This window comes from Emys orbicularis, chromosome 4 (assembly GCF_028017835.1).
Source record: "Emys orbicularis isolate rEmyOrb1 chromosome 4, rEmyOrb1.hap1, whole genome shotgun sequence".
In the NCBI taxonomy this organism is placed as follows: domain Eukaryota; kingdom Metazoa; phylum Chordata; order Testudines; family Emydidae; genus Emys; species Emys orbicularis.
Window position 1 is genome coordinate 33,602,974 of NC_088686.1, and position 25,574 is coordinate 33,628,547.

The 25,574-nt window shown below is 45.1% G+C and overlaps 1 protein-coding gene across 1 annotated transcript in view; it reads right to left on the reverse strand.

The window, feature by feature from the left end:
• The window catches only part of KCNK13 (potassium two pore domain channel subfamily K member 13), a 125,922-nt gene extending 125,311 nt beyond the window's left edge, over nt 1-611 (reverse strand). Inside the window, exon 1 of the mRNA XM_065404379.1 lies at nt 275-611. Within this exon, the coding sequence (XP_065260451.1) occupies nt 275-611 (337 nt within the window). The remainder of the gene's footprint in view (nt 1-274) is intronic.
• Between the last annotated feature and the right edge of the window lie 24,963 nt (nt 612-25,574).

The window sequence follows — 25,574 nt, forward strand, 5'->3', positions numbered from 1 at the left end:
TCCTCAACAAGGAAATTGCATAATTAGGGTTTCATTGTGTATGACTGGAGTCCCCCTTTCCTCCAGTTTGCTGTGTAATCTTGCGGGAGTGGAATAAAGCAGACTTTTCAGGGGAATAAGGTAGTGGCAGATGATAGCATCCTTTTTGCTGCTCCTGGGGATTGAATCACCCCCTGATGCCTACATTAGTTATCCCCCCCTCCTCCATTGTCATGGGTCACACTAGGAGGGATTCATTGTGATCGCCAGGGACATTCTTGCCACTTAGACTTACCTATTGTTGAAACCACAGTCCCCACAAAATAAAAGGCCCCGGTAAAATCCCATCGGGGTCTGATGTCATCGACCCGGATCCCGGCCACACTGGCCTCTTGGTACTCCCGGAGGAAGTCTTGCAGCTCTGCCCGGCTCAGGTTGTGCCTCTGGCTGAAGTTCACGAACCTCTCCTCCCACTTCTCCTTGGCTTCCCTCTCGGTGGGCAGCTCGATGGCCGAGAACACGGCGGCCCCGCACAGCATGTACAGGATGATGAGCGCGGCCAGCAGCAGGAAGCGGGCGTTATCCTCATTCAGGTGACCCAGGCTGGAGCAGCAGCAGCCGCGCCACGCCATTCTCCGCCCCGGGGGACCAGGCCGAGGGGGCTGCTGGAGCCCGGCACTACGTTTGCACCCGACTGCAGCTCCCCCAAACCCCGACAAGCGTAGCGGCGTCCTGGGTTATACTCCCGGCGCCAGGGCTGCCAGGGGCCGTGAGCAGCGCGATCCATGGCCACCCCGCATCTCTGCCGGCGGATCCGGCCGGCCTCTCCAGGGCACTTGGATGACAGAGGCGTGCAGCGCTTCGTGAATCTTTATCGCCACTTTCCCGGCTCTCGGACGGCTGGGGCTCATCCTCGGGCGCTCCGGGCCATTTCTCAAGACGCCCACTTGGGTCTGCTGGCTCAGAAAGTGACTTTCCGTCCTCGGGCAAACAACCTGGTCTCGGGGGCGCCCGACACAGCCTGGTCTGCTCTTCTCGTCAAGTTTCGGATCCTTTCCTTCCTCCGCCCCACACGCCTCCACTTAGCCAAGGGACCCCAACAACGCAACTTCAGCTTGCCACGAGGGATGAGAGGGACCGAACTCCATGCGAAGCTGCTGTCTCCGGAGCGCTCAGGTGCAAACGTGTGAACTCATCTCTCCATGCCCCCAAAGCGAGACCTTCTTCCTTTCCTTCACACAAGTCAGAGCCATACTGTCCCTGACCTTTCCCGGCATGTCTGCGCCTTCAGAGCGGCCGCGGGAACTTCCCGAGCTTGCAGCCACGCAGGAGTCCCCCCTCGACTTTAAAATGCAGTGGAGAGATCGGAGCAGCCCCCTCCATGGTCACCAAACCGTCCCCAGAGCCTCAATCCTTGCACAGTGCAGATCACAGTGTGAACAGTGGGAAAAGAGCCAAGCAGAGCCAGTGGCCCTCAGGACGGAACTTGTGCAGAAGAAAGTGGAGTGGAACCTAGAATTATCAATTCGGTTCAGATCGAATACTGAAGCTGGAGACCTGGGGTAACTCCCTGCCCAGGGAAAGTCCCCATCGGCTTTCGCTCCCTGTCAACGCCGGGTTTGTAAACTTGGTCAGCTCAAATCAAACCCGACGCCCCACGGGAGCGGTAAAGCTCAGACGGAGCCTGGCACCTGCTGGCTAACACGGCTCGGTAGTAACCGATGGGCTAACGCGGAGCGACGCCTCGCACGGACCACGCGGAGTCAAGGTAGAGCTCACCAGCCCGAGGGGTTAACACCCCGGGTCAGAGCTGATCCTTGGGCCGTGCCCCTCGGGCACTCCATCTGCTGGGGGGCTAATCCTTCCCCCGTGTTAGAGGGTCAGCCCTGCAGTGGGGGGTGCCAGAGCTGGGCTGTGCTGACAGTCCTCCAGCCCCGCTCGCTCTCCGGAGGGTAGTTCGAGTCACCCCGGGACCAGCCTGCTCCTGTGTCAGACGCAGAAGGCAAAGGATGAGGCTCAGACTGTCCCTCGGTCTCCCTTGCCGGCTGGCGGCCGCTCTTTTCTTCTCGGGGAGTCACAGCCCCTTCCCCCTGCCCGGGAGCCAGGGCAGGCAGCACCCCTTTGCGCTCGGCGCCCTCCCGGGCAGTAGCCGGGTCAGCATCTGGGGGAGCCTGGCTGCGCGCTGCTTCGCTCGGTCTCCGCCTTGGTGCCCTCCAGCTCTTCGCCAAGTGCAGCCGGGTACAGCGACGCCTCCACCAGCCGCCGCCTTCCTCCACAGCGCGCCTGGCAGCCCCCACCCCCGGCGGCATACAGCGCTGCAACAGGCGGAGAGCAGCAACTGCCGATCCCGCGCTCCCCCGCCTCTGTGGGTCGGGCAGCGCCCAGGGGGGCTGGAGCGGGGAGACCCCTAGGAAGGAGGCAGCAGCAGCCCCCCGAGGCCGAAGGCAGGGGACGGATGAGCTCTCCCTGGCACTGCCAGGGCGCCTGTCTCCACCGTGTCTGGGCGCCACTTGCGAGCGTCCGCGGGCAGCAGCTGCGCTCCTATAAGGGAGGCGGCGCGCGCTTTTCTCAGCGCGCTGTGCCGAGCGCGGCGTTTGCGCGGCTCAGTGGGCGGTCTGCGCGGTGCTGGATGCTGCGGGGGAAGGGAGGCGTGAAAACCTCTGTGTTTTGAGCGCGCTCTGCCCGGGGGCGCGTCAGGCCTTGGCTTGGGGAGCAGGGCAGCCAGGGAAAGGGGCGGGTCCTTCCCTAATAACAGGCCTTTTTACACCTGACGTCCAGAAGTGGACGGCAGAAGAAGCCTGTGGCTGCGGAGGCCCGTAGATTAGGTGTTATTGGCTTCTCCTGGAATGCGGGCGGGATGGCCAGCCTATAATGGCTAGGAAGAGGGCCGGCTCAGACTGTGCATGCAACAACTTTTAATGATTCGGGACCTGTGCACGTCTGGCCAGTGTTACAATTTGATCTGTGATTCTTCTGTTCCCTCCTATTGTTTGTCATGCTCATCTGTTGCTTCTTGTCTTAAATTATGTCCTGATCCTGGAAACACTTAACCACAGGTGCCTACCTTTAGTTGCACCAATAGTACCACTGAAGTCCATGGATTGCTCAGATGAGTAAGAATACCTAGCTCTTGAAGTTTGTTCATCAGTAGATCTCAAAATGTAAAGTTATGCATGTGCATAAGTGTTTTCAGTATAAATCTCTTTGTCATTCTTTCAGGGCATATTATGTGTTTGTACAGCACCTTGCCCAAGGGAGCCTATGCCTGATTGTATATAATACAAATATACAACTAACAGTGACGTTACTCCATTGTGCCAGAAAAGGGCACCTCTTTCAGGTCTAACTACAGTAGAACCTCAGAATTAGGAAAACTTCTGGAATTGAGATTGTTTGTAACTCTGAAATGTTCTGAACTCTGAACAAAACATTATGGTCATTCTTTCAAAGGTTTACAACTGAACATTGACTTAATACAGCTTTGAAACTTTATTTTGCAGAAGAAAAATGCTGCTTTCCCTTTTTTTAGTAGTTTACTTTTGACATAGTACTGTACTTGCTTGCTTTCTTTCTTTTTTTTTGTCTCTGCTGCTGCCTAATTGTGTACAGCCGGTTCCAAATGAGGTAAGTGGTTGACTGGTCAGTTCATAGGTGTTCGTAACTCTGAGGTTCTACTGTACAACTTGTTGCTCTTTTCTCAACAAGTTATTAAATCCTCCACTATCCAGCAATGAAAAATTGAGGGTCTGTGTGCGAGATGCAGTTCTGCAATTGCAACATGGTTTAAAGATGTAACATGTTGAAAAGCCCTCTATCAGAATAACTTTTGGAAAGACAATTGTGAAGGAAAAGATGAAAACAAAGAGCTAAACCAAGCAATATCCAGCAATTATTATAGTGATGAATTATAATTTAAAATGGTGAAAGCATTAGAATTTGGACACATAATAGACATTATTAACTCGGAGAAAGAGAGATGGCTTTTCCTTTTCAGTGCAGGAGGAATAACTGCTATTTTATTAAAATAGCAGCTCAGTGACATATTACTACAATGCTTACGTACTGTATTTTATTATGTATTATTCATATTGCACTATAAGTGTTATAAGAACATAAGAACGGCCATACTGTGTCAGATCAAAGGTCCATCTAGCCCAGTATCCTGTCTTCCGACAGTGGCCAATGCCAGATGCCTCAGAGAGAATGAACAGGTAATCAAGTGATCCATTCCTTGTCTCCCATTCCCAGCTTCTGGCAAACACAGGCTAGGGACACCATCCTTGCCCATCCTGGCTAATAGCCATGGATGGACCTATCCTCCATGAATTTATCTAGTTCTTTTTTGAACCCTGTCATAGTCTTGGCCTTCACAACATCCTCTGGCAAGGAGTTACACAGGTTGACTGTGTGAAAAAATACTTCCTTTTGTTTGTTTTAAACCTGCTGCCTATTAATTTCATTTGGTGACCACTAGTTCTTATGTTATGAGAAGGGGTAAATAACACTTCCTTATTTACTTTCTCCACACCAGTCATGATTGTATATACCTCAATCATATCCCCCCTTAGTCGTCTCTTTTCCAAGCTGAAAAGTCTTATTAATCTCTCCTCATACAGAATCTGTTCTATACCCCTAATCATTTTTGTTGCCCTTTTCTGAACCTTTTCCAATTCCAATATATCTTTTTTGAGATGGAGCAACCACATCTGCATGAAGTATTCAAGATGTGGGGGTACCATGGATTTATATAGAGGCAATGTGATATTTTCTGTCTTATTATCTATCCCTTTCTTAATGATTCCCAACATTCTGTTCGCTTTTTTGACTGCCGCTACACACTAAGGCCTGGTCTACACTAACCCCCCAATTCGAACTAAGGTATGCAACTTCAGCTACGTGAATAACGTAGCTGAAGTCGACGTACCTTAGTTCGAAATTACCGCGGTCCAGACGCAGCAGGCAGGCTCCCCCATCGACTCCGCATACTCCTCGCGCCGAGCAGGATTACCGGAGTCGACGGCGAGCACTTCTGGGTTTGATTTATCGCGTCCAGACAAGACGCGATAAATCGAACCCAGAAGTTCGATTGCCTGCCGCCGAACCAGCGCGTAAGTAACCAAGCCCTGAGTGGATGTTTTCAAAGAACTATCCACAATGACTCCAAGATCTCATTCTTGAGTGGTAACAGCTAATTTAGACCCCATCATTTTATATATATAGTTAGAATTATGTTTTCCAATGTGCATTACTTTGCATTTATCAACATTGAATTTCATCTGCCATTTTGTTGCCCAGTCACCCAGTTTTGAGAGATCCTTTTGTAGCTCTTAGTTACGTCCCAGGCAGACTGCGATCTTGAGAAGTTTGGTATCATCTTCAAATTTTGCCACCTCACTGTTTACCCCTTTTTCCAGATCATTTATGAATATGTTGAATGGGACTGGGCCAGTACAGACCCCTGGGGGACAAAAATATTTTTCTCTCTCCATTCTGAAAACTGACCATTTATTCCTACCCTTTGTTTCCTATCTTTTAATGTTACCAATCCATGAGAGGATCTTCCTTCTTATCCCATGACTACTTACTTTGCTTAAGAGCCTTTGGTGAGGGACCTTGTCAGAAAGCCTTTGACAATCTAAATATACTATATCCACTGGATCCCCTTGTTCACATGCTTGTTGACCCCTTCAAAGAATTCTAGTAGATTGGTGAGGCATTATTTCCCTTTACAAAAACCATGTTGACTCTTCCCCAACAAATTATGTTCATCTATGTGTCTGACAATTTTGTTCTTTACTATTGTTTCAATCAGTTTGCCCGGTACTGAAGTCAGGCTTACCGGCCTGTAATTGCTGGGGTCACCTCTGGAGCCTTTTTAAAAATTGGCATCACATTAGCTATCCTTCAGTCATTTGGTACAGAAGCTGATTTAGTAGTCCTGCAATTTCACATTTGAGTTCCTTCAGAACTCTTGGGTGAATATCATCTGGTCCTGGTGACTTATTACTGTTTAGTTTATCAGATTGTTCCAAAACCTTCTCTAATGACACCTCAATCTTGGACAGTTCTTCAAATTTGTCACCTAAAAAGAATGGCTCAGGTTTGGAAACCTCCCTCACATCCTCAACCGTGAAGACCTATGCGAAGAATTCATTTAGTTTCTCCGCCTCGATTGTCCAGTGGCCCCACTGGTTGTTTAGCAGGTTTCCTGCTTCTGATGTACTTAAAAAATGTTTTGCTATTACTTTTTGAGTCTTTGGCTAGCTGTTCTTCAAATTCTTTTTTGGCCTTCCTAATTGTATTTTTACACTTCATTTGCCAGAGTTTATGCTCCTTTCTATTTTCCTCACTAGGATTTAACTTCCACTTTTTAAAGGATGCCTCTTTGCCTCTCACTGCTTCTCTTACTTTGTTGTTTAGCCATGGTGGCTCTTTTTTGGTTCTCTTACTATGTTTTTTAATTTGGGGTATACATTTAAGTTGAGCCTCTATTATGGTGGTTTTTAAAAGTTTCCATGCAGCTTGCAGGGTTTTTACTTTTGGCGCTGTACCTTTTAATTTCTGTTTAAGTAATCTCCTCATTTTTGTGTAGCTCCCCTTTCTGAAATTAAATGCTACAGTGTTGGGCCGCTGAGGAGTTTCCCCCACCACAGGGATGTTAAATTTAATAATATTATGGTCACTATTACCAAGCGGTCCAGCTATATTCACCCCTTGGACCTGATCCTGTGCTCCACTTGGGACTAAATCAAGAATTGCCTCTCCTCTGCTGGGTTCCAGGACTAGCTGCTCCAAGAAGCAGTCATTTAAGGTGCCAAGAAACTTTATCTCTGCATCCTGTCCTGAGGTGACATGTACCCAGTCAATATGGGGATAGTTGAAATTCCCCATTATTATTGATTTTTTTTAATAGCCTCTCTAATCTCCCTGAGCATTTCACAGTAACTATTACCATCCTGGTCAGGTGGTCGGTAATATATCCCTACTGCTATATTCTTATTATTCAAGCATGGAATTACTGTCCATAGAGATTCTATGGCACAGTTTGGTTCATTTAAGATTTTTACTTAATTTGATTCTACGCTTTCTTTCACATATAGTGCTACTCCCTCACCAGCCCGACCTATTCTGTTCTTTCGATATATTTTGTACCCTGGTATTACTATGTCCCATTGATTATTCTCATTCCACCAAGTTTCTGTGATGCCTAATATATCAATATCCTCATTTAATACAAGGCACTCTAGTTCACCCATCTTATTATTTAAACTTCTAGCATTGGTATATAAGCACTTTAAAAATGTGTCACTTTTTAGCAGTCTCCCATTACACGATGTAATTGAATGAGACTTCTTTTCATTTGACTGTTTCTCATCAGATCCTACCTGTATTTTATCATATTCCATTCTCTCCTCCTTACTAGGATATAGAGAATCTCCATAAGTAGATCCTCCCCTAAGGGATGTCTCTGTCCGAACCACGTGCTCCTCCACACCTGTCAGCTTTCCCCCAGACCTTAGTTTAAAAACTGCTCTACAACCTTTTTAATTTTAAGTGCCAGCAATCTGGTTCCATTTTGGTTTAGGTGGAGCCCATTCTTCCTGTATAGGCTCCCCCTTTCCCAAAAGTTTCCCCAGTTTCTAATAAATCTAAATCCCTCCTCCCTACACCATCATCTCATCCACGCATTGAGACTGCAGTTCTGCCTGTCTAACTGGCCCTGCACGTGGAACTGGAAGCATTTCAGAGAATGCTACCATGGAGGTCCTGGACTTCAATCTCTTACCTAGCAGCCTAAATTTGGCCTCCAGGACCTCTCTTCTATCCTTCCCTATGTCATTGGTACCTACATGTACTACGACCCCCGGCTCCTCCACAGCACTGCACATAAGTCTATCTAGGTGTCTCGAGAGATCCGCAACCTTCGCACCAGGCAGGCAAGTCACCATGCGGTTCTCCTGGTCATCGCAAACCCAGCTATCTATATTTCTAATGAGTGGATCGCCTAATACCTGTCTCTTCCTAATAACTGGAAGAGATACCCGGAGAGGTATCCTCAGTGCGAGAGGATACCACAACATCATCTGGAAGGAGGGTCCCAACTATGGGATCGTTTCCCTCTGCTCCAGTTGGATGTTCTCCTTCCCTGAGACTTTAATTCTCCTCAACAGTACAGAGGCTGTCAGACCAGGGGTGGGACCATTCTACTGTGTCCCGGAAAATCTCATCTATGTACCTCTCTGTCTCCCTTAGCTCCTCCAGCTCAGCCACCCTGGTCTCCAAAGCCCGTACACAGTCTCTGAGGGCCAGGAGCTCCTTGCACCAAATGCACACATACGCCACCTGCCCATAGGGCAGGTAATCATACATGCTGCATTGGGTGCAATAAACTGGGTAGCCCCCACTTTGTTGCTGGACTTCTGCCTGCATTCTCTTTTTGTTCCTGCAGCTTGTTCCTTTGTTGTTTTGTTTTTATTGGGGTGGGAGGATGTTTTGGGCTTAAGTTTAAAGAAGTTTAAGGGACTTATTAAAAAGACAAGGTCCCAAATCTTAGTATGATGTAAATGTCAAAGATATTTTTGCCTAGTAGCAGATAGTGAGGAACTTAATATTATAGAACTTGATAAATCTTTGTTTAATCAAAAATATCACGTAATTAGACATCAGGTTTATTAACATATTTTAGCAATATTTTCAATTTTCTACTATTTTTCTCACCAAAGTTTAAAAATAATCTTTCATAGACTTTTCCCATCATCCACTAAATTTAATACCTAGTACTGTAGGTGGTCTTTTAAAAAATATTACAAATGGGTGCAAATTGCAAAATTCTTATCTGGCATCAAAGCTTGGTGGCTACTGGGATCTGGGATGTTGGGCTGAGTCCCTGAAATGTAGTTTTTTGCACTTATGAGCTCCTTTAGTGAAAAGTACTATAAAGTGCTTTGCAGGGAGTTAGTTTTATTTTCCATATTTTATACGTGGGGAAACTGATGTACAGAAAGGTAAGTGACTTGCCCAAGGTCACACAGCAAGCCGTGGCAGATTCTGACACAGAACCCAGATCTCCTGTATTCCAGTTTTGTTGTTGTTTTACTTCATACCATCTCTGTATGGCATGACCTCCTTTAAAAGTATGTTAAATTGTGCTGTAGAGTGTTACTTTCTCTTTATTATCCTTACTATTAGCCACAGACCCTGCTGTGTGGCAGGTAAAATTAGCAGTAGTGATGAAGAGAGAAGTTAGTGTTAATTAACCAAAAAATGGAAAATTAGATGCTGGTTGAGAGCTAGCCAGACAGTGCCAAGTGATTATTTGAGTAAGTCATTCCCAGGCTCAGCACACCTTTACTGGAAATATGGACAATTTCCAATAGGAAAGGACATACTTCCCCACTAGCCTTCACTGCAGATGTGAGTCCAAAGCACAGACTGTGGAACAATGTTCTCCCAGCACATCCAGAACCTCCATGAGAAACACCAGCCTTCACTCAAACCTCCGTCCCCTCAAGATCCTTCTCTTGCTTGCTACCATCTTGCTAATTCAACACAAGATGATCAAATTGTTTGCTATCAACATATAAAATGAGATTATTACATAGAAGCTCCATGTCCACCACACAGATAATGTAATACTGATATATAATAATTCTATGGGGGGGGGAGGTAAATTTTCTGTCAGGGAAGGAAAGTTTTAAGATCTTTTCTCTGATATGCTTTTGTTTTAAATAATACTTTGCTTTAAGAAGGCTGTCTGGTGACAGGGTACCACTGTCACAGCTCACAGAGGGAACAGAACTGCACGTACTGACCTCAGGTTAGACCTGCTGAGGTAATCACAGTTGGTACACACAGGGGACTGCAACCCAGGACCTGGTCGGTGGGAGAGAGAATCACATAATTGCACCCTGAGAGAGGTGATGGCCCAAGATGGGAGTGCACTTGAAGAGGCCAGGAAGAGTCAGAGGGGCAGTTAGCCTGGTAATGGTGACATGGAACATTTAAATGTGATTTTACCAAAAAGGCCCAACAGGTCGTTGTTTTGAACCCATCAGTATCCAATATCTGTATATAGCACAATATTCTGTTTGTGACCAAGCTGCGTCTCGTCCACTCTCCACGCTAGAACATTACTTCCCAAAGGTATATTAATGTGATACGCAGGGGATGTGTTTCTTGTAGAGAAAATAACTTTCTTCTCAGAGTCTAGTATGATCCCAAATTACTACACGACACAGCATTCCAGTCTCTTACTCTTTCACAGGGCATGGAGTTGATATGATTGTTTCAAAGAGCCAAAGATGATGATAATGTAGATAACCAGAGAACAAAAATCTAAATTTAAATTTGGATCAAGTAAACAATATGTTTAAAATTCTTCCTGGCAAGTAAATTAATTGAAAGGCTGCGTAAACATCTTGTGGGTCAGGCAATATGATGCAGTGTCATTAACCTCCACAGAATGCTTATTCATAGTATCACACTGATGCAAATTAGCTGAGCTTACATTACATCCTCAGGGCAACGAAACAGTTAAGCATCACTGGGTTTATGCATTCGGATATTTAGCACTGATCTCGAAGATTGAAGAGGATTTTTAGTAGAACTATAAATAGTTTAATCACCATGTTAGTGGCTGTGTGGTGTTTGATTTCAGAGATAGTTTTGTTAGTACTGTCAAGGGCCAAGCCCTTTCTTTAATTAAGGAGAGATGCAGTAATTCAATATCCTTTATATACTAACAATTATTATTTTTCCAACAAAAAAATGTCCTGCCGGAATAATGCCATCATTAGGGGACACTAGATAATGTGGAACAATCTCACTGAGGATATTTAGTTAGTGTGTCTCATTGATAGTATCATTGATGATTTTTAATTAAGCATCACATTTGGAAGAGTTAAGCTGGTGCTCTTTTAACCAAAATGGGAAGTTTGGGTGGGATCCATGAAAGGAATTAAGCACTGCAACACTGAGCATCACAGAGCCTAACTTCTAGGCACCCAGACAAATCACAAGAACAGGACTGTGATCCTAGGGTCCCTGCACAAAAAATGGGGAGAGAAAAACACCTAAGAATGCGATCCACAAAAGCCAGCACATTAGGTGGGGAAATGTCTAAACTAGGCAGTGGGAGTTGCTGACTACAGGAGTGTGTGCTGCTGGCTCTTCTGCTGTGGATAAATAAATAGAGGGCCAGAGAGAGAGCATGGGAATGACTCTGCAGTCCAGGGGTTGGAGCACCCACCTGAGAGACCCCAGGTCCAGTGCCCCTGTTCCAACCACTTTTTAATTATATAGCCACAATTGAACAGGTTCAACAGGAGAGACTGAGGGATCCCCACATCAGAATATCCCATAGCCCAGGGGCTAGCACACTTTCCTGGTAGGTAGAAGACCTCTGTTCAAATCCTTTCTCCCCCTCAGTCACTTCTGCCACATCCCAGATGAGTGCTCTAACCTGTGGACAAAAGGCTATAACATAGATGGTAACACACCTTCTCCAGTCAGATTTTTCAGTGGTGCCTAATCCAGTAGATGGCCTCTGAGCCAGGGATGCTGGAACAGGGGGGATTAGGGGACCATTGCCCCATCACTTTTAAAAGTGGGAGGGCTATGCTTTCCCACTTTTTAACCTACTTTAAGGGCAAGTGATGAGGGGAGGAGGTGGAGAGGAGCAAGCGGGAGGCAGGGCCTCCGGGGAAAAGGCGGAGCAGGGATGGGGCTCTGGTTTGGGCACCATTGCAGGCCCCCCCCCCCTCCTTCTAGGGAGCTTCCAGTGCTCCTGCTTGAGCACACCTACTGGACTGGTCCCTGCATGTGACTTAGGCAGCCGAACGCCTCTTTCCTGGTTTGTGAATCACTCTGGCTATGTCTAGACTGCAGTAAAACCTGTGGCAGGCCCTGTTAGCTGACTCGGGCTTGTGGCGCTCAAGCTGCAAGGCTATAAAACTTCAGCATGAAAATCTGGGGCCAGGCTGGAGCACTGGCTCTGGGACCCAAAGTGTAGACATATCCTCTGGGGCTTAGACAGGAGATAGACACCTAGAGGGAGGCAGCAGTGCGCATGCCCAGAGGAAGAAACATAGGGTATGTCCACTGGAATTAGACACCAGCAGCTGACCTGGGCTTGCGGGGCTCAGGCTAAAGGGCTGTTTAACTGAGGTGTAGACATTCGGGCTTGGGCTCCAGCCTGAGCTCTGGGACCCTACCACCTTGCAGGGTCCTAGAGCCTGGGATCTAGCCTGAGTCCCACTGTCTACACTGCAATTAAACAGTCCCTTTTAACCCAAGCCCCACAAGCCAATGTCAGCTAGCATGAACCAGCCACGGGTATCTAATTGCAGTGTAGCCATATCCATAGGTGCCAAGTTAATTTAGGCTCTTAAAGGGTTCAGTGGGAGTTTGTGGATCGCAGGGGAGGCAAAACTGGGACATAGGTGCCTAAACCTCTGAGCTGCAACTGACTCCCAAAGTTTATGCATAATTTGCATGAGACGCAAACAAGCTAGCATTCCATTCCCTTTGAAGCTAAGTAAGACTTCCGTTGAACCTTAAAGATAACCCTGATTCTTGGCAAACTAATTTTAAAAATGAATTTTATCTGAAATATCGGACATTTGGGATATCCAGAATAACTTGCAGCTAGATTCTGCAACCCTTATGATGAGTACTCATTTGTGCAGCTCCATTGACTTCAAAGGGACTATGCATGTGGGTACATACTACTTAGCGTGAGTAAGGGATGCAGCATCTGGCCCATAACTAGTGGACACATCTATTAGTCAGTAAAAGCCAGTTGAACACGGAAGTTGTACAGCTTGGATCTGTTCATTTTATAATTAAAATAGGCATGATTCAGAACTGAGAAATGTAAACATTTTCTGTATCTTCCATTTTCAATGCTAAGCAAATGGTGACTATATTGATCTGCATGTTTCCTTGTCATTTACTAAAAACAGGGTCAGTGGTATTTATCTCTTCAATAAAATACTTGTAGCCATGGAAAGTTGTCTATCAGGGCAAATATTTACTTAATAATTAGAACATATAGTATATACACATTTTCATTGATGGATCTCAAAATGCTTTACAAATGAAGTTTTACAGTTGGGGAAATTGAGGCACAGATACAGAGAGATGAAGTTACTTGACCAAAGCCCCCTCTGACTGACACCAACACATTCAAAAAGAGTTCCTCCACTTTTGGAAGGCAAATCATCAATCTACTGATTAACTCTAACCTTTTCTGATGAGTATTCAAAGCAGGTTTTTTTGCTGTGTCCATGCAATTATATACCATAGAAACTGATAGACATAGTGCAGCTACATCACTGCAATACATGTGTGGTGTTATCTAGTGGCTGTGAGTTATTTTTGTTTTCATTTCAAGATAGCAAGACCACGCAATGTACAAAGCTTTTGTTTTAATTTCCAGTAGCCAAGTGGCTCCAAATAGACATCCTGAATGTGCCTCCTTCCTCCAGGGCTTTTACAGTGTCCATCTTATTTTGCTGATTTCTCTATGGTGTTCACAGCCATCCTTCAAGTTCCCTCTTCTACATATCCTTTTGCTTCTTAAGGAGGAGTAACCCACATCTACTATTCGCACTAGGCTGGAGCAGACTTTACCCACCCCTGTGGAACTGAATGGTTTGCAAATATGGAGAATGAACATGAGTATCACCCATATGAAGTGCACATGGAAAAAAGCTTAAGAAAAACAATGCATTTGGTGAGAATAAAGTCAAGTTTTTGATGCTTTTAGAATATAAATAAGGTCAGGAAAAAACTGCTTTTCATTCATTTTATTGCAAGATGGACTGCTTTCCTTGAAAAGATGTAACAGGACAGAAAAAGATGCTGAATGTCTCAGTGTACAAACAGCTGTAGCTGAGAGTGTTATAATAGGAACAGTTATTATACAGCAGAGCCCATGAGGGCAGACCAAGACACCCATCAACAGATCATGAACAAAAGGCATGAGTATAGTTTGGGGAATAAATTGTACCCATGCTTGGTTGGACAACTGGGCACCTTCTCCCTAGAGTTATCACACTAGAGAAATAAAATTTAATTTTTAGTGGTGTTTAGATGGGAAAGTAATCTACTTGCTACTTTTAATAGTGTATCAATTAAGCTGTGTAGCAGAACCAACCAACAGGGTAACATATTGCTTACACATTTCTTAAGAATAAATAATTCAATAGGAAGGAAAGCAGAATTAATGAATGAGCATTCCAATATAAACAAGTATGCATAAAATAGTTAAAAGTCAGTAAGATTTCTACTGACAATCACAGGAACAAAGCCCAAGTTGCTTGCACACAGCAACAGGACCATTTTAAGAGAAAAAATGAGGAGTCCTTGTGGCACCTTAGAGACTAACAAATTTATTTGGGCTTAAGCTTTCGTGGGCTAAAACCCACTTCATCAGATGCATGGAGTGGAACATATAGTAGGCAGGTATAAGAGAGATTCATTTGATTGCATGTCACATGGCATCATCATTATTTTGGTTCTCTTGAAACAGTCCTGTCACTGTATGCTAGCAATTTGGGCTAGTTCCTATGATTGGTATTTGAAAGAAACACTTAAATTAAGTGATAATGTCCATATAGCACCTAGTAGAATAGGCTCTCCAGGTGGCTTACAAACATTCATTAAGCTCCCAACTCTGCCTCTACAGAGTAGGGTCCATATGGATATGAATTTTAAAAGGGGAAACTAAGGCACAGAAAAGTTAACTTGTCTAAGTCACACAGTAAGTCTGCGGCAGAATCAAAAATAAACCCCAGAAGTTCTAGCTCTCATTCCTATGTTCTAAGCACCAGAGAATATTTTATTTCAACTGAAGAGGTTAATTTTTTACTTTTGACTCATGCAGGGTACATAGCACTGTGGAAAGCTGCACAAATTCACATGGAAAGCAGTAATTGGGGAATTAATTTACAGAGAAAGAAGAGAGACAGTAATTGTGAGACATCTGAAGTGGGAAAATTGTAGCATACTAAAAGGAAAAACACAAGGAGCTGGCAGAAGGTGTAAATTGAAGTGTGAGGCAGTTTATTTGAACTCACAGATCTTTACAACCTCATTAGTGCTTTTCTTGCTATATTCCTGTTTTTAGCCCCTCAGGATGAGTGTTACTGCAGTTTAAGTGGTCCAAATGCAGAGGGCATGAAGATGGTGGGTGAGTCTCAAGGCCAGATTCTGATACCCTTACTCATAATGAGTAGTACCCTACTCTGCACACAGTTCTGAAATCAATGGCACTATTCATTGAGTAAAGTACTATTCCCCCTGAACAAGGGTATCAGAATCTGGTCCTAAATTTGTATGACATGGGCAGCTGGAAAAAGGAGTAAGATCTAAATTACACTCATTTATTCAGCTTGGAAGTAGGCTCTTGCCATCTAACCTGTGATCACTTGCATTTTTTCTGCTGGTTTTATTTGGACTTACTCCATGCACAGTAATTTCTTCTAGTTGTTTTGTTCATATTTACTGTGTTTATCTGCAGAGGCATCAATATGTAGAAGTTCCATAGAGTGAAAGTTCCAACAACACAAAATACAATGAATTAATGTACTGTATTGTGGGACTGGAAGCATTGGTTGAGAAAGCACAGTGGCCATTTAGCAACACCAGCAGACAATGAAGTTATTGTAATATGTGGCAGTTTTGTATGTAGGATGAAACATTTGTTATATCTTTAGGGTCTTGCTTTTTTCTTTTGTGCTGGTGGCTTCTATTTAAAGTGCAAAGGAAAGACTCAAGTCAACTTCATGGGGCCTTGGATCAGGGCCTTCAATAGGGCTTGATATGTCCTGAACTAAAGGACAATGCATAGTTGTGCTGCCCCAGGAGCCACCCAGGAAGAAAACTCAGTCTGGAGAATCACACTCTCTCTCAATTTCACCCTTGCACTGAGGAGAAGATAAAATGTATTGGAGCTATACCCTGCACAGCTTATGTCATCTGCAGGAGAGTAATAGTTCTGCAAAGCCTGCTTCCCTCCCTGTCCCCTGTGCTGTGATCTGTAGTATGGGTGACTCACACATAAGAATAAGAGAACCTTAGGTTCCCTTGCATTGTTACATAGGATTAGTGCTGATCTAGCTTTTATGAAATTCAACTTTCTGTGTTAAGTCATTAGAAACGGTATCTGCTATTTTTCTTAGCAATGCAATAACAGGCAACAGTGCAGAATGTAGATGCATTAACAGCGGCTGTCATAGGGTAGGCTGCCTCCCAAGCACCACCTCCTGGCCTGAGATCACTCTACAGGTAGCCTGCCTCAGTTTTCTCCTTCAAACTCCCCAATAATTCCACCGAGGTTTCTTTCTGTACAAAAAGCCATCCCCTTAGGGTTGGGTTTCGTAACATAAAAGTAAGTTCAGAACAAAATTCAAAGTCCCAAGAATAAAGTCCAACTCAATTTGCTGCTCTTATCAGGCCACTCTCAGCCAGAGCTGACTGGAGTCTTGTTCCCCTGGTATCTCAAATCTGTCCTGAAGCCCTCTTGTCTCTGCAGCCTGCAGGAATGTTCTTACTCTCCACAGCTTCCCGATCCCAGGTTTCTCTAAGAGTTCCATTCCACACGGGTGTCTTGAGAGGCCCCCTCTTCTCTGCAGCTTCCTGCTGCTCTTTACAAGGATCAGCTGTCCTCTATCAGACCCCATCACGAGGCTGTTAATGAGACACAGGTATGCTGGACAAATGCCCTCTTAAAGGGTCCAGTCCACCGTGTGGCACAAAGTGACTATACGGAGCAAGGAATCCTCTTGTTGACATGGTTATCAGAAATAATTTTTTATTTTGAACTAGTGTAAGAACTAGTTCATTGCAAGTGGGAAAAAGGGTGAAACAACTGCAGTTTATCAAGTAAAAAATATTATGCTGAGTAATAGTTTCTCCACAACTGGTCAAAGAAACAGCTTTATTTCCTTTTTTTTTTTTTTTTAAGTGATTTTTATAAGAATTAGGGGAAAGATGTTGGGTTGACAGCAGTAGATAACAGATTATCTACAGAGCACATACAGTATGGGAAAGTGCAGTCTGAGTTCCCCATATAAACCCAGCAATGTGTCTTAAACCTGACCTGGAGAGAGCTTCTGTTGCAAGGCTGAGCTGTACCTTTGCCCTTTCTCAACCTCTCTGCGCATACCCCTTCCAAATGACAGGTCTATACCAATGCTTCTCTCAGAGTGGAAACCTGCACCTCACCCCACTTTTAGACTGAACCAACCATATTTAGAGCTGTCTGGAAACTAGAATTCCCATTCTGTGGAAAATTATTAAATAAAAAAAATCCAAAATGGAACAAAAAATAAAACTCCAAAATTTCTTATGGAATAGGAATTGCAAAATTTCATTTAGAAAAAGTTGAAATGACATTTCATTTTGACATTTCTAAAACATTTCCAAAGATTTCCAAGCTGCCTGGGGCCCTGTCAGCCTACCAGGCAGGGAACTGGCCAGCTCAGGTAGCCTCGGAGCTGGGGCTCCCTGGGCTTCTGGGCTGTAAAAGAGCCAGGGTCCTTGGAAGGCCCGAGAGCCAAGGCTGCAGCCTGGACTGCTGAGGAGCTGGGCTGCTGAGTTGGCAAGAAACCAGGCAGGGTCCTGCTGAAATTTAATCAAAATAGAGGCATTCCTATGGAATGTTCTGATCCTGATGAATCAGCATGAGTCACAGACAGTCCCCTTAGACTCTTCAAGCTATCTTGCCACCCAGACAAACTGGACTTTGTGCTAAATGATCACTTACACCAAAAATAACATAATATTCAGAAAAACAAGGAGTCCGGTGGCACCTTAAACATTAACAGATTTATTTTGGCATAAGCTTTTGTGGGTAAAAAACCTGGCTACCCCCTGATACTTGACATAATATTCAGGTTACTTCCAGTCCCAAGAGACCAGTCACTTACCCCAGATCAACTGGTACCCTAGATCTTACAACAAAGACAATGTCTGTAGCCAATCCTGTAATAAACTATCTAAAGCAGTGTTTCCCAAACTTGGGATGCTGCTTGTGCAGGGAAAGCCCCTGGTGGGGCTGCTGGAAGCGGCGGCCAGTATGTCCCTCGGCCCACGCCGCTTCCAGCAGCTCCCATTGGCCTGGAGCAGCGAACCGCGGCCAGTGGGAGCCGCGATCGGCCGAACCTGCGGACGCAGCAGGTAAACAAACCGGCTCGGCCCGCCAGGGGCTTTCCCTACACAAGCGGCGTCCCAAGTTGGGAAACACTGTTCTAAAGGTTTAACAACTAGGAAAAAGAAATAAGAATATTTACAGTTTAAAGCAAGCAAACATATACACACAAATGAGTTACCATTGGGATCCTAAGAGTAACAGAGTTAAAGTGATCTGTTAATTCAAAGTGCCTTTCAGGGCAGACCCATGAGGTAACCCCTGGGGATCTCTGGCTTGTTTGGTTTCTCTGACCCTGTGAGAGTTCAAACAGCAAAGAGATGAAAAATCTTCATGTCAACTATTTTTATTTTTCTCATCCAGTATTCAAAGCGATGGGATGAGGCTTTCTCCATGGGTGGATGGGGCAATTAACAAAACTTTTGTCTTATAATGGTCTATTTACATTTTGATAGCCCTGCTGGATGGCAGGGGGGGAAACAATTCCTATGCCTGGGTTCACAAGTTCAGGGCAAACATTTTCAAAGTTATAAAGCAAAATGTACATATTTTCTTATAGCCTGGAATACAGATATTACAAGTGAGATTAATGCATGCAGCAATTTACAAGCATTGCATAGAGTCTAAACATGAAATACATTTTTGTAAGACTAATACCTATTTTGAGCAAAACTAACATATAGGTGAACTGGACTGTTCTCCAGCTATGAGTTTGACAGTTCTTAGTTAATGCCTGCAGTCTGGACAAGAGCTGGCATCTGGCTTGCCAGCATCACAATCCCTACTTTACAGGTGGGGAGACTGAGGTAGGGACATTAAAGTTGACCTGCCCAAGGCTACATAGCAAATCCATGCCAGAACCATGATTAGAAATCAGGTGTGCCTGACTTTTACCATGGTGCTTCAGCCCCTGAACCATAATAATATGCATATTAGCTTGCCTAAATCTTGACCTCTCCTTGCCAGTTTTAGGTCACACACAGCAGTGGGGCCGGGCACAGCAGACTGCACCCCTGCAGTCTCTACTTCGCAGTTTGATTCCCCCAGTCAGCATCTGACCTCTCAGCTCACAGGAAGTCTTATCCAGTTCAAAGTTCCTTTGTTCAAGAGTTCCCACACAAAGATCTCCTAAGGTTTCCAACGGGCTACCCCTGATCAAACTGGTTTATCCAGAAGGGCTTGGGGGGTAGCCTCTCAATAGTGGATTCACTAACACTGTATTGTCCATTTGAGCACCAGGAAACTGAATGAGAGTCAGTGCCAGGTTGCTGGAGACTTTGAGAGAGCTCCAGATGGAATTTAATCCTTAGGTTCCATAGTGCCAACCACACCACAATACTCAAACAGAGATGCACACAGCATTGATAAAAACAATATACAGATATATCCACATTCTTCACATCTTTGCTCCATGCTTATTAGTCCTTAGTCTCCCTACTGAGAGTGCAAAGTGCTCCACTTGTGTTGGAAGTTCTGGGTTTGGGACATCTGTCACTAGGAATTTCTCTGAAATTCACCTTGTAGGAACCAATGATTAAACATTAAAGTGTTGCAATACTCAGAAAAGAGTCTGTAAAAATGGTGGCTCTTCGAGTGGTTGCAGACATGTATTCCACTCAGGTGTGTCTGCACTGAGAGCACCAGAGTCGGTGACTTTTTTCTTTACATCAGTACCCGTTGGGGCGGCACATGCATCTTATGCCTTGTGGCCCCTTCCAAGTTTTCAGTTCCTTCTTACCACCAGTAGACTTAGTCAGAGCTTTTTGTGTGCAAGTTTTCTTCTCTTGTTTTTTTTCTTTCTGTATCACACTTGTGTCGCTGAGACTTGTCTTATAAATATTTTTAATAGAACCCATAATTTAGTACAGATTTAGTTAGTTTAGTTGTTATAGTAATTTGTGGTGCTTAGCACTGTAAGGCATGCAGCATTCTCCGGGCTTCAAACACTGCCCATCGTGTTGTTACCCCCAACACCAGAATTAGGGTACCCCAGGATAGTCTACCTATTGCCCCTCCTGAGGTTAACTAACGAATCTCTCGAAACAGAATTTAGAGACCTCCAGAATAGCCCACCTATTGCCCCCTCAGGTTTCCCAAGGGTTCTCTTAAAACAGACTTGTTAGAACCACATCAATCTGTTCTCCTAAGGTATCAGTCTCCAGGGTGGCTAATGAAATACCTGGAAAACATGGATACAGCCTTCCAATTAATGATTGACACAAGCAGTGTTCCCAAACAAGGTACCCTTTTATTGGTGCAAACAACAATCCCATACACAATAATAAACTAAAAACTAGGGCTGTCAAGAGATTAAAAAAATTAATCATGAGATTGATCGTGCTGCTAAACAATAATAGAATACAGTAACTCCTCATTTAACGTTGTAATTATGTTCCTGAAAAATGCAACTTTAAGTGAAACGATGTTAAACAAATCCAATTTTCCCATAAGATTTAATGTAAATGCGGGAGGGTTAGGTTCCAAGGAAATTTTGGGGGGCAGACAAAAGGCATTATATACTGTACAGTACTGTACTGTGGTGGGGAGGTGCCCCTGGCTTACCCCTGGGGCTCAGGGCTGGGGGTGCAGGGTCTGGGAGGGAGTTAGGGTGCGGGAGGGCGCTCAGGGCGGGGATGTGGGAGGAGGCTCAGGGCTGGGGCAGGCAGGAGGTGCAGAGCACTTACCTGAGGCAGCTCCTGTTTGGTGCAAGGGGTGTGCAGGTGGCTCTGCGCAGCGCGGCACCACCCCCATGGCCACGATTCTGGGAGCTGCGATTCTGGGAGCTGCCTCCCCCCCCCCCCCCCCGGCAGGCAGGGCCACCCGGAACGCAGGGGCTTTAAGGGCTGCAGGGCCCTGGGCTAAGGGGGCCCCGGGGCCCTGGCCTGCAACTCTAAAGCCCCTTTCGGAATGCGGCCCTGCGAGCACGGGCCAGAGGACTCAGGAGGAGCAGGGGCAGCCGCACAGCCAGCGGCCGGAGAGAAGCGGCGCTTTCCCCTTCAAAGCCGGCCAGAGAGAAGTGGCGCTTTGAAGGGGAAAGCGCCGCTTCTCTCTGGCCACTGGCTGCGCGGTTACCCCTGCTCCTCCTGAGTCCTCTGGCCGGGTGGCCCTGCCTGCTGGGGTGGGGGGTAGCTTCCCCGCTCGCTCGCTCCCTCCCAGAAAGTCCTAAGGGGGAAGCACTGGGAGGGAGGGAGGCGGAGAAGAGGAACTTGTGCAATGCTCCCTTGTAAAGTCAGCCGAATGACATTATAAGGGAGCATTGCACAACTTTAAACGAGTATGTTCCCTAATGGAGCAGCGACGTAACTTCGAAACAACGTTAAGCGGGAGGACATTAAGTGAGGAGTTACTGTACCATTTATTTAAATATTTTTGGGTTTTCTCTACATTTTCTACAATGTCAAACTTTAGAGCCTACAAGTCCAATCAGTCCTACTTCTTGTTCAGCCAATCGCTCAAACAGGTGTGTTTACATTTGCAGAAGATAATGCTGTCTGTTTCTTGTTTACGTCACCTGAAAGTGAGAACAGGCGTTTGCATGGCACTGTTGTAGCCGCTGCCACAAGATATTTACATGCCAGATGCGCTAAATATTATGTCCATTGATGCTTCAACCACCATTCCAGAGGACACGTGTCCATGCTGATGACAGGTTCTGCTTGATAACGATCCAAAGGAGTGTGGACCGACGCATGTTCATTTTCATAATCTGAATCAGATGCCACCTGCAAAAGCTTGATTTTCTTTTTTGGTGGTTAGGGTTCTGTAGTTTCCGCATCGGAGTGTTGCTCTTTTAAGACTTCTGAAAGCACCCTCCACACCTCATCCCTCTCAGATTTTGGAAGGCACTTCAGATTCTTAAATCTTGGTCAAGTGCTGTAGCTATCTTTAGAAATTTCACATTGGTATTTTCTTTGCATTTTGTCAGATTTGCAGTGAAAGTGTTCTTAAAATGAACATGTGCTAGGTCATCATCCGAGACTGCTATAACCTAAGCAAATCAGTCCCTAAAGAAAAAGAGCTGAAGAGACTGGACTTGTTAGGGACAAAAATTTATTCTACTGCCTTGCTCCAGATGAGAACAAACCAGCAACCTCTGCTAGCAAAATATGGTTTTGATTATGATCTCAATTAGGATGCAATGGCTAAATTCAGTGACAAGCTCCCCAATGATTCCAAAGAGTTTAAGGTCTTCCTTACAGAGGGTAGACTGATGGCAAAAATCTCACTTCAGTTGGCTCTCATCACCACAGATGCCTCCTCAAGAGCGATGACCTCTACAATTATAATGAGAAGAGTGTTGTGGTTATGCAGACTTTCAATAATCTATTGAGGACTTACCTTTCTGTGGACAGTTCTTGTTTTCAGAAAAGATCAACATTTTGCCTTCTTTTAAAGATTCATGTGCCACCCTACGTTCTCTGGGAGTGTACATTCCAGCCACCAAGAGGTGCCAATATAAGCTGCCTCAACATTATTCACAACAGTACAAGAGGCAACTCTTCTATCTCTCAAGACATCAGGACACTGAAACCTCAAACGAGATGGGTCATCATACCAATTCCAGTTTGATTCAATCATCTCAACCTCAGCCCTCTGGAGGGAAGCAACCCTTTTATTTCTTTGAGGGCAGCAAGGCAACCAGCAGCCATTTTCCCATTCCCCTCCCACCTTTTGGGGACAGACTCTCTCATTTCCTCAGTACTTGGGAGGTGATAAGTACTGTAGGACTGGAATACTGAACCCAATTCCATTCTATGTTCCCCTTTCAATCCCTCTTCACCTTCCCTTTTCAGGGACCAGTCTCATGAGCCTGTGCTCTTTCAGGAAGTTCAGTCTCTGCTCAGCATGGGAGCTTCCGAGGAAATTACTCTGCAGTTTCAAGGCTAAGGTTTTTACTCTCACTACTTTCTGATCACCAAGTCCAAAGGGAGACTGAGACCCATCATATTAGGCCTTCATGCTCTTAAAGATTCAACAAGCAAGTGAGATTCCATATGGTTACCCTAGCACTGATTCTTCCCTCCCTAGACTGCAACAATTGGTTTGTTGCCCTCAAACTTTGAGATGCATACTTTCACATGGTGGTGCTACCCAGCCACAGGAAATTCCTTAGAGTTGTTGTAGGGGCCACCATTATCAATATATGGTACTTCCCCTTTGGCCTCCTGTCCGCTCCTCATGTATTCACCAAATGCCTGGTAGCAGCCTTCCTAAGGAAGAAGGGGATACATGTCTTCCTTTAAGTCAAACACTGGCTGGTTTGGGGGTCAGGTCATCCAAGATCCAGGTTCACTGTAACATTGGATTCATCATTCACCTTTTCAATTGCCAGGGGCTGATCCTGAAGAAGGAGAAATTGATATTTATTCCTACTCAGAGAATTGAGTTAATTGGGGCCCTACTTGATTCCATGAGTTTGACTGCATTTCTACTTCAGAGATTTCAAGTGATTCACGACCTGTCTCTCAGGTCTCACCATCCACCACGGCTTGGATTTCCAGAGATTACTGGGCCACATGGCCTCTTTTACATATGTAAGCAAACATTCCAGACTAACAACTCTACCACCTCCAGACATGGCTGAAATCAGTTTATCAACTACGTAAACACCACTTGGACAAGTGCTTCCTCTTGCAGTGATAAATACCTTAGACTGGTGGATGGATTGTGGCAATGTGTGCACGAGGGGCCCCTTTGCTCATCCTTCTCCAACTCTGACAGTTGTAATTGATGCTTCTGGAACAGTATGGGGCTCTCACATGGAAGGCACTCGATCCCAAGGGATCAGAACATAAGGAGAATCTCTACATCAACGTCCTCAAGTTCTGAGCAATTCAGAGCTTTTGGGGCTTTCTTTCTTCCATATTAAGGGACTGTCGGTGCAGACTCTTACTGAAAACACCACTGCAATGTACAATCTAAACAAATGGAGTGGCCCTTGTTTCAGTCAGTTCTGTTAAGAGGCACTGGGCTTTCAGGAGTTTTGCATCACAGAGGACATCACATCTGTAGCTGCACACTTAACTGGAGCCCAGAATTGGCCAGCTGATTTCCTCAGCAGGAGATTCTTCCTTAACCACAAGTGGTCCCTCAAGAGCAGTATATTGAGGCCCATCTTCCAGACATGGGGCATTCCTTCAATTGACCTGCTTGCAGTAAAAGATAACAAGAAATGTAACCCATTTTGTTCTTGGACAAATCAGTCTGGGTTCAATGACTGACAGTTTCATGTTGAATTGAAGACCAGGTCTAATATATACATGCCCTCCCCCCGGTGCCTCCCTCCAAGCCCCTAATACCTGTAGTTCTGGCAAGTCATTCACAAACTGAAACGAGACCATGCCAAATTAATCCTCATTGCCCTGGACTGGCCAAGGCAATGCTGGTTTTTGGACTTCCTCGACCTTTCAGTTCATCCTCCTTGCTTTCTGCCTCTTTTCCCAGACTTGCTGTCACAGCAGAACAGTCGAATACTGCATCTGGACCTGGGCAGTCTCATGCTTGGCTTCTGAGTGGCTAGATCAAGAAGAGACAATGTACTCTAGCAGTTCAGGAGATCCTCCTCAATAGTAGAAAGCAATCAATGAGATCTACTTACCTGGCTAAGTGGAAATGGTTTTCCATTTGGTCCACTAGTGGTGAGTTACAACCTTCGGAGGCAAAGATCCCAGAAATCCTAGAGTATCTTCTACATCTGAAATCATCAAGTCTGTCTTTGAGTTTCTTAAAAGTGCATCTTGCAGCAATCTTGGCTACCCACCCTCCAGTCTAGGGTCGATCAGTATTCTTCAATACCAGGATTGTTAAATTTCTTAAAGCTGTGACTTGTCTCTTCCCAGTTATCATGGACTCAGTGCCCTCTTGGGTCCTGAATACTGTACTGGCATCCCTTATGGGCCCACCGTTTGAACCTATGGCCACTTGTTCTTGGCCTCACTTAAGTCAAAAGAGCACTTTCTGTATAGCTGTAACACTGGCCAGGAGAGCATCAGAGCTACAGGCACTGATGGTGGTCTCAAGCTGTCCTGCAGTGACTCAAGAGCATGAGTACCAACCTCAGGGCAGACTGTGAAGAACCAGGGCACAAACCCCAGATTGGCTGAGAGATCTATATTTATATTTCACCAACCAAATACATCAAGGGTAAACTCCTCAGGCACTATAAAAGCATAACCATGGAGCCACAGACAGTCCCCCTTGGGTACTCTGATCTATCTTGTCACCTAGGCAATCTTACTTTTGTAAGGATATAAAAAAGAATTACAGGATAATTTAGGTTACTTCCAGTCCCAAAGCCCAGTCACTTACCCCAGGTTAATTGGAGCTTAGATCTCACATCAAAGACAATGCCTGTAGCCAATCAGGTAATAAACTATATAAAGATTTATTTAAAAGGAAACGAGAGTTATTTACAACATTAAAGCAGGTAAATAAACATGCA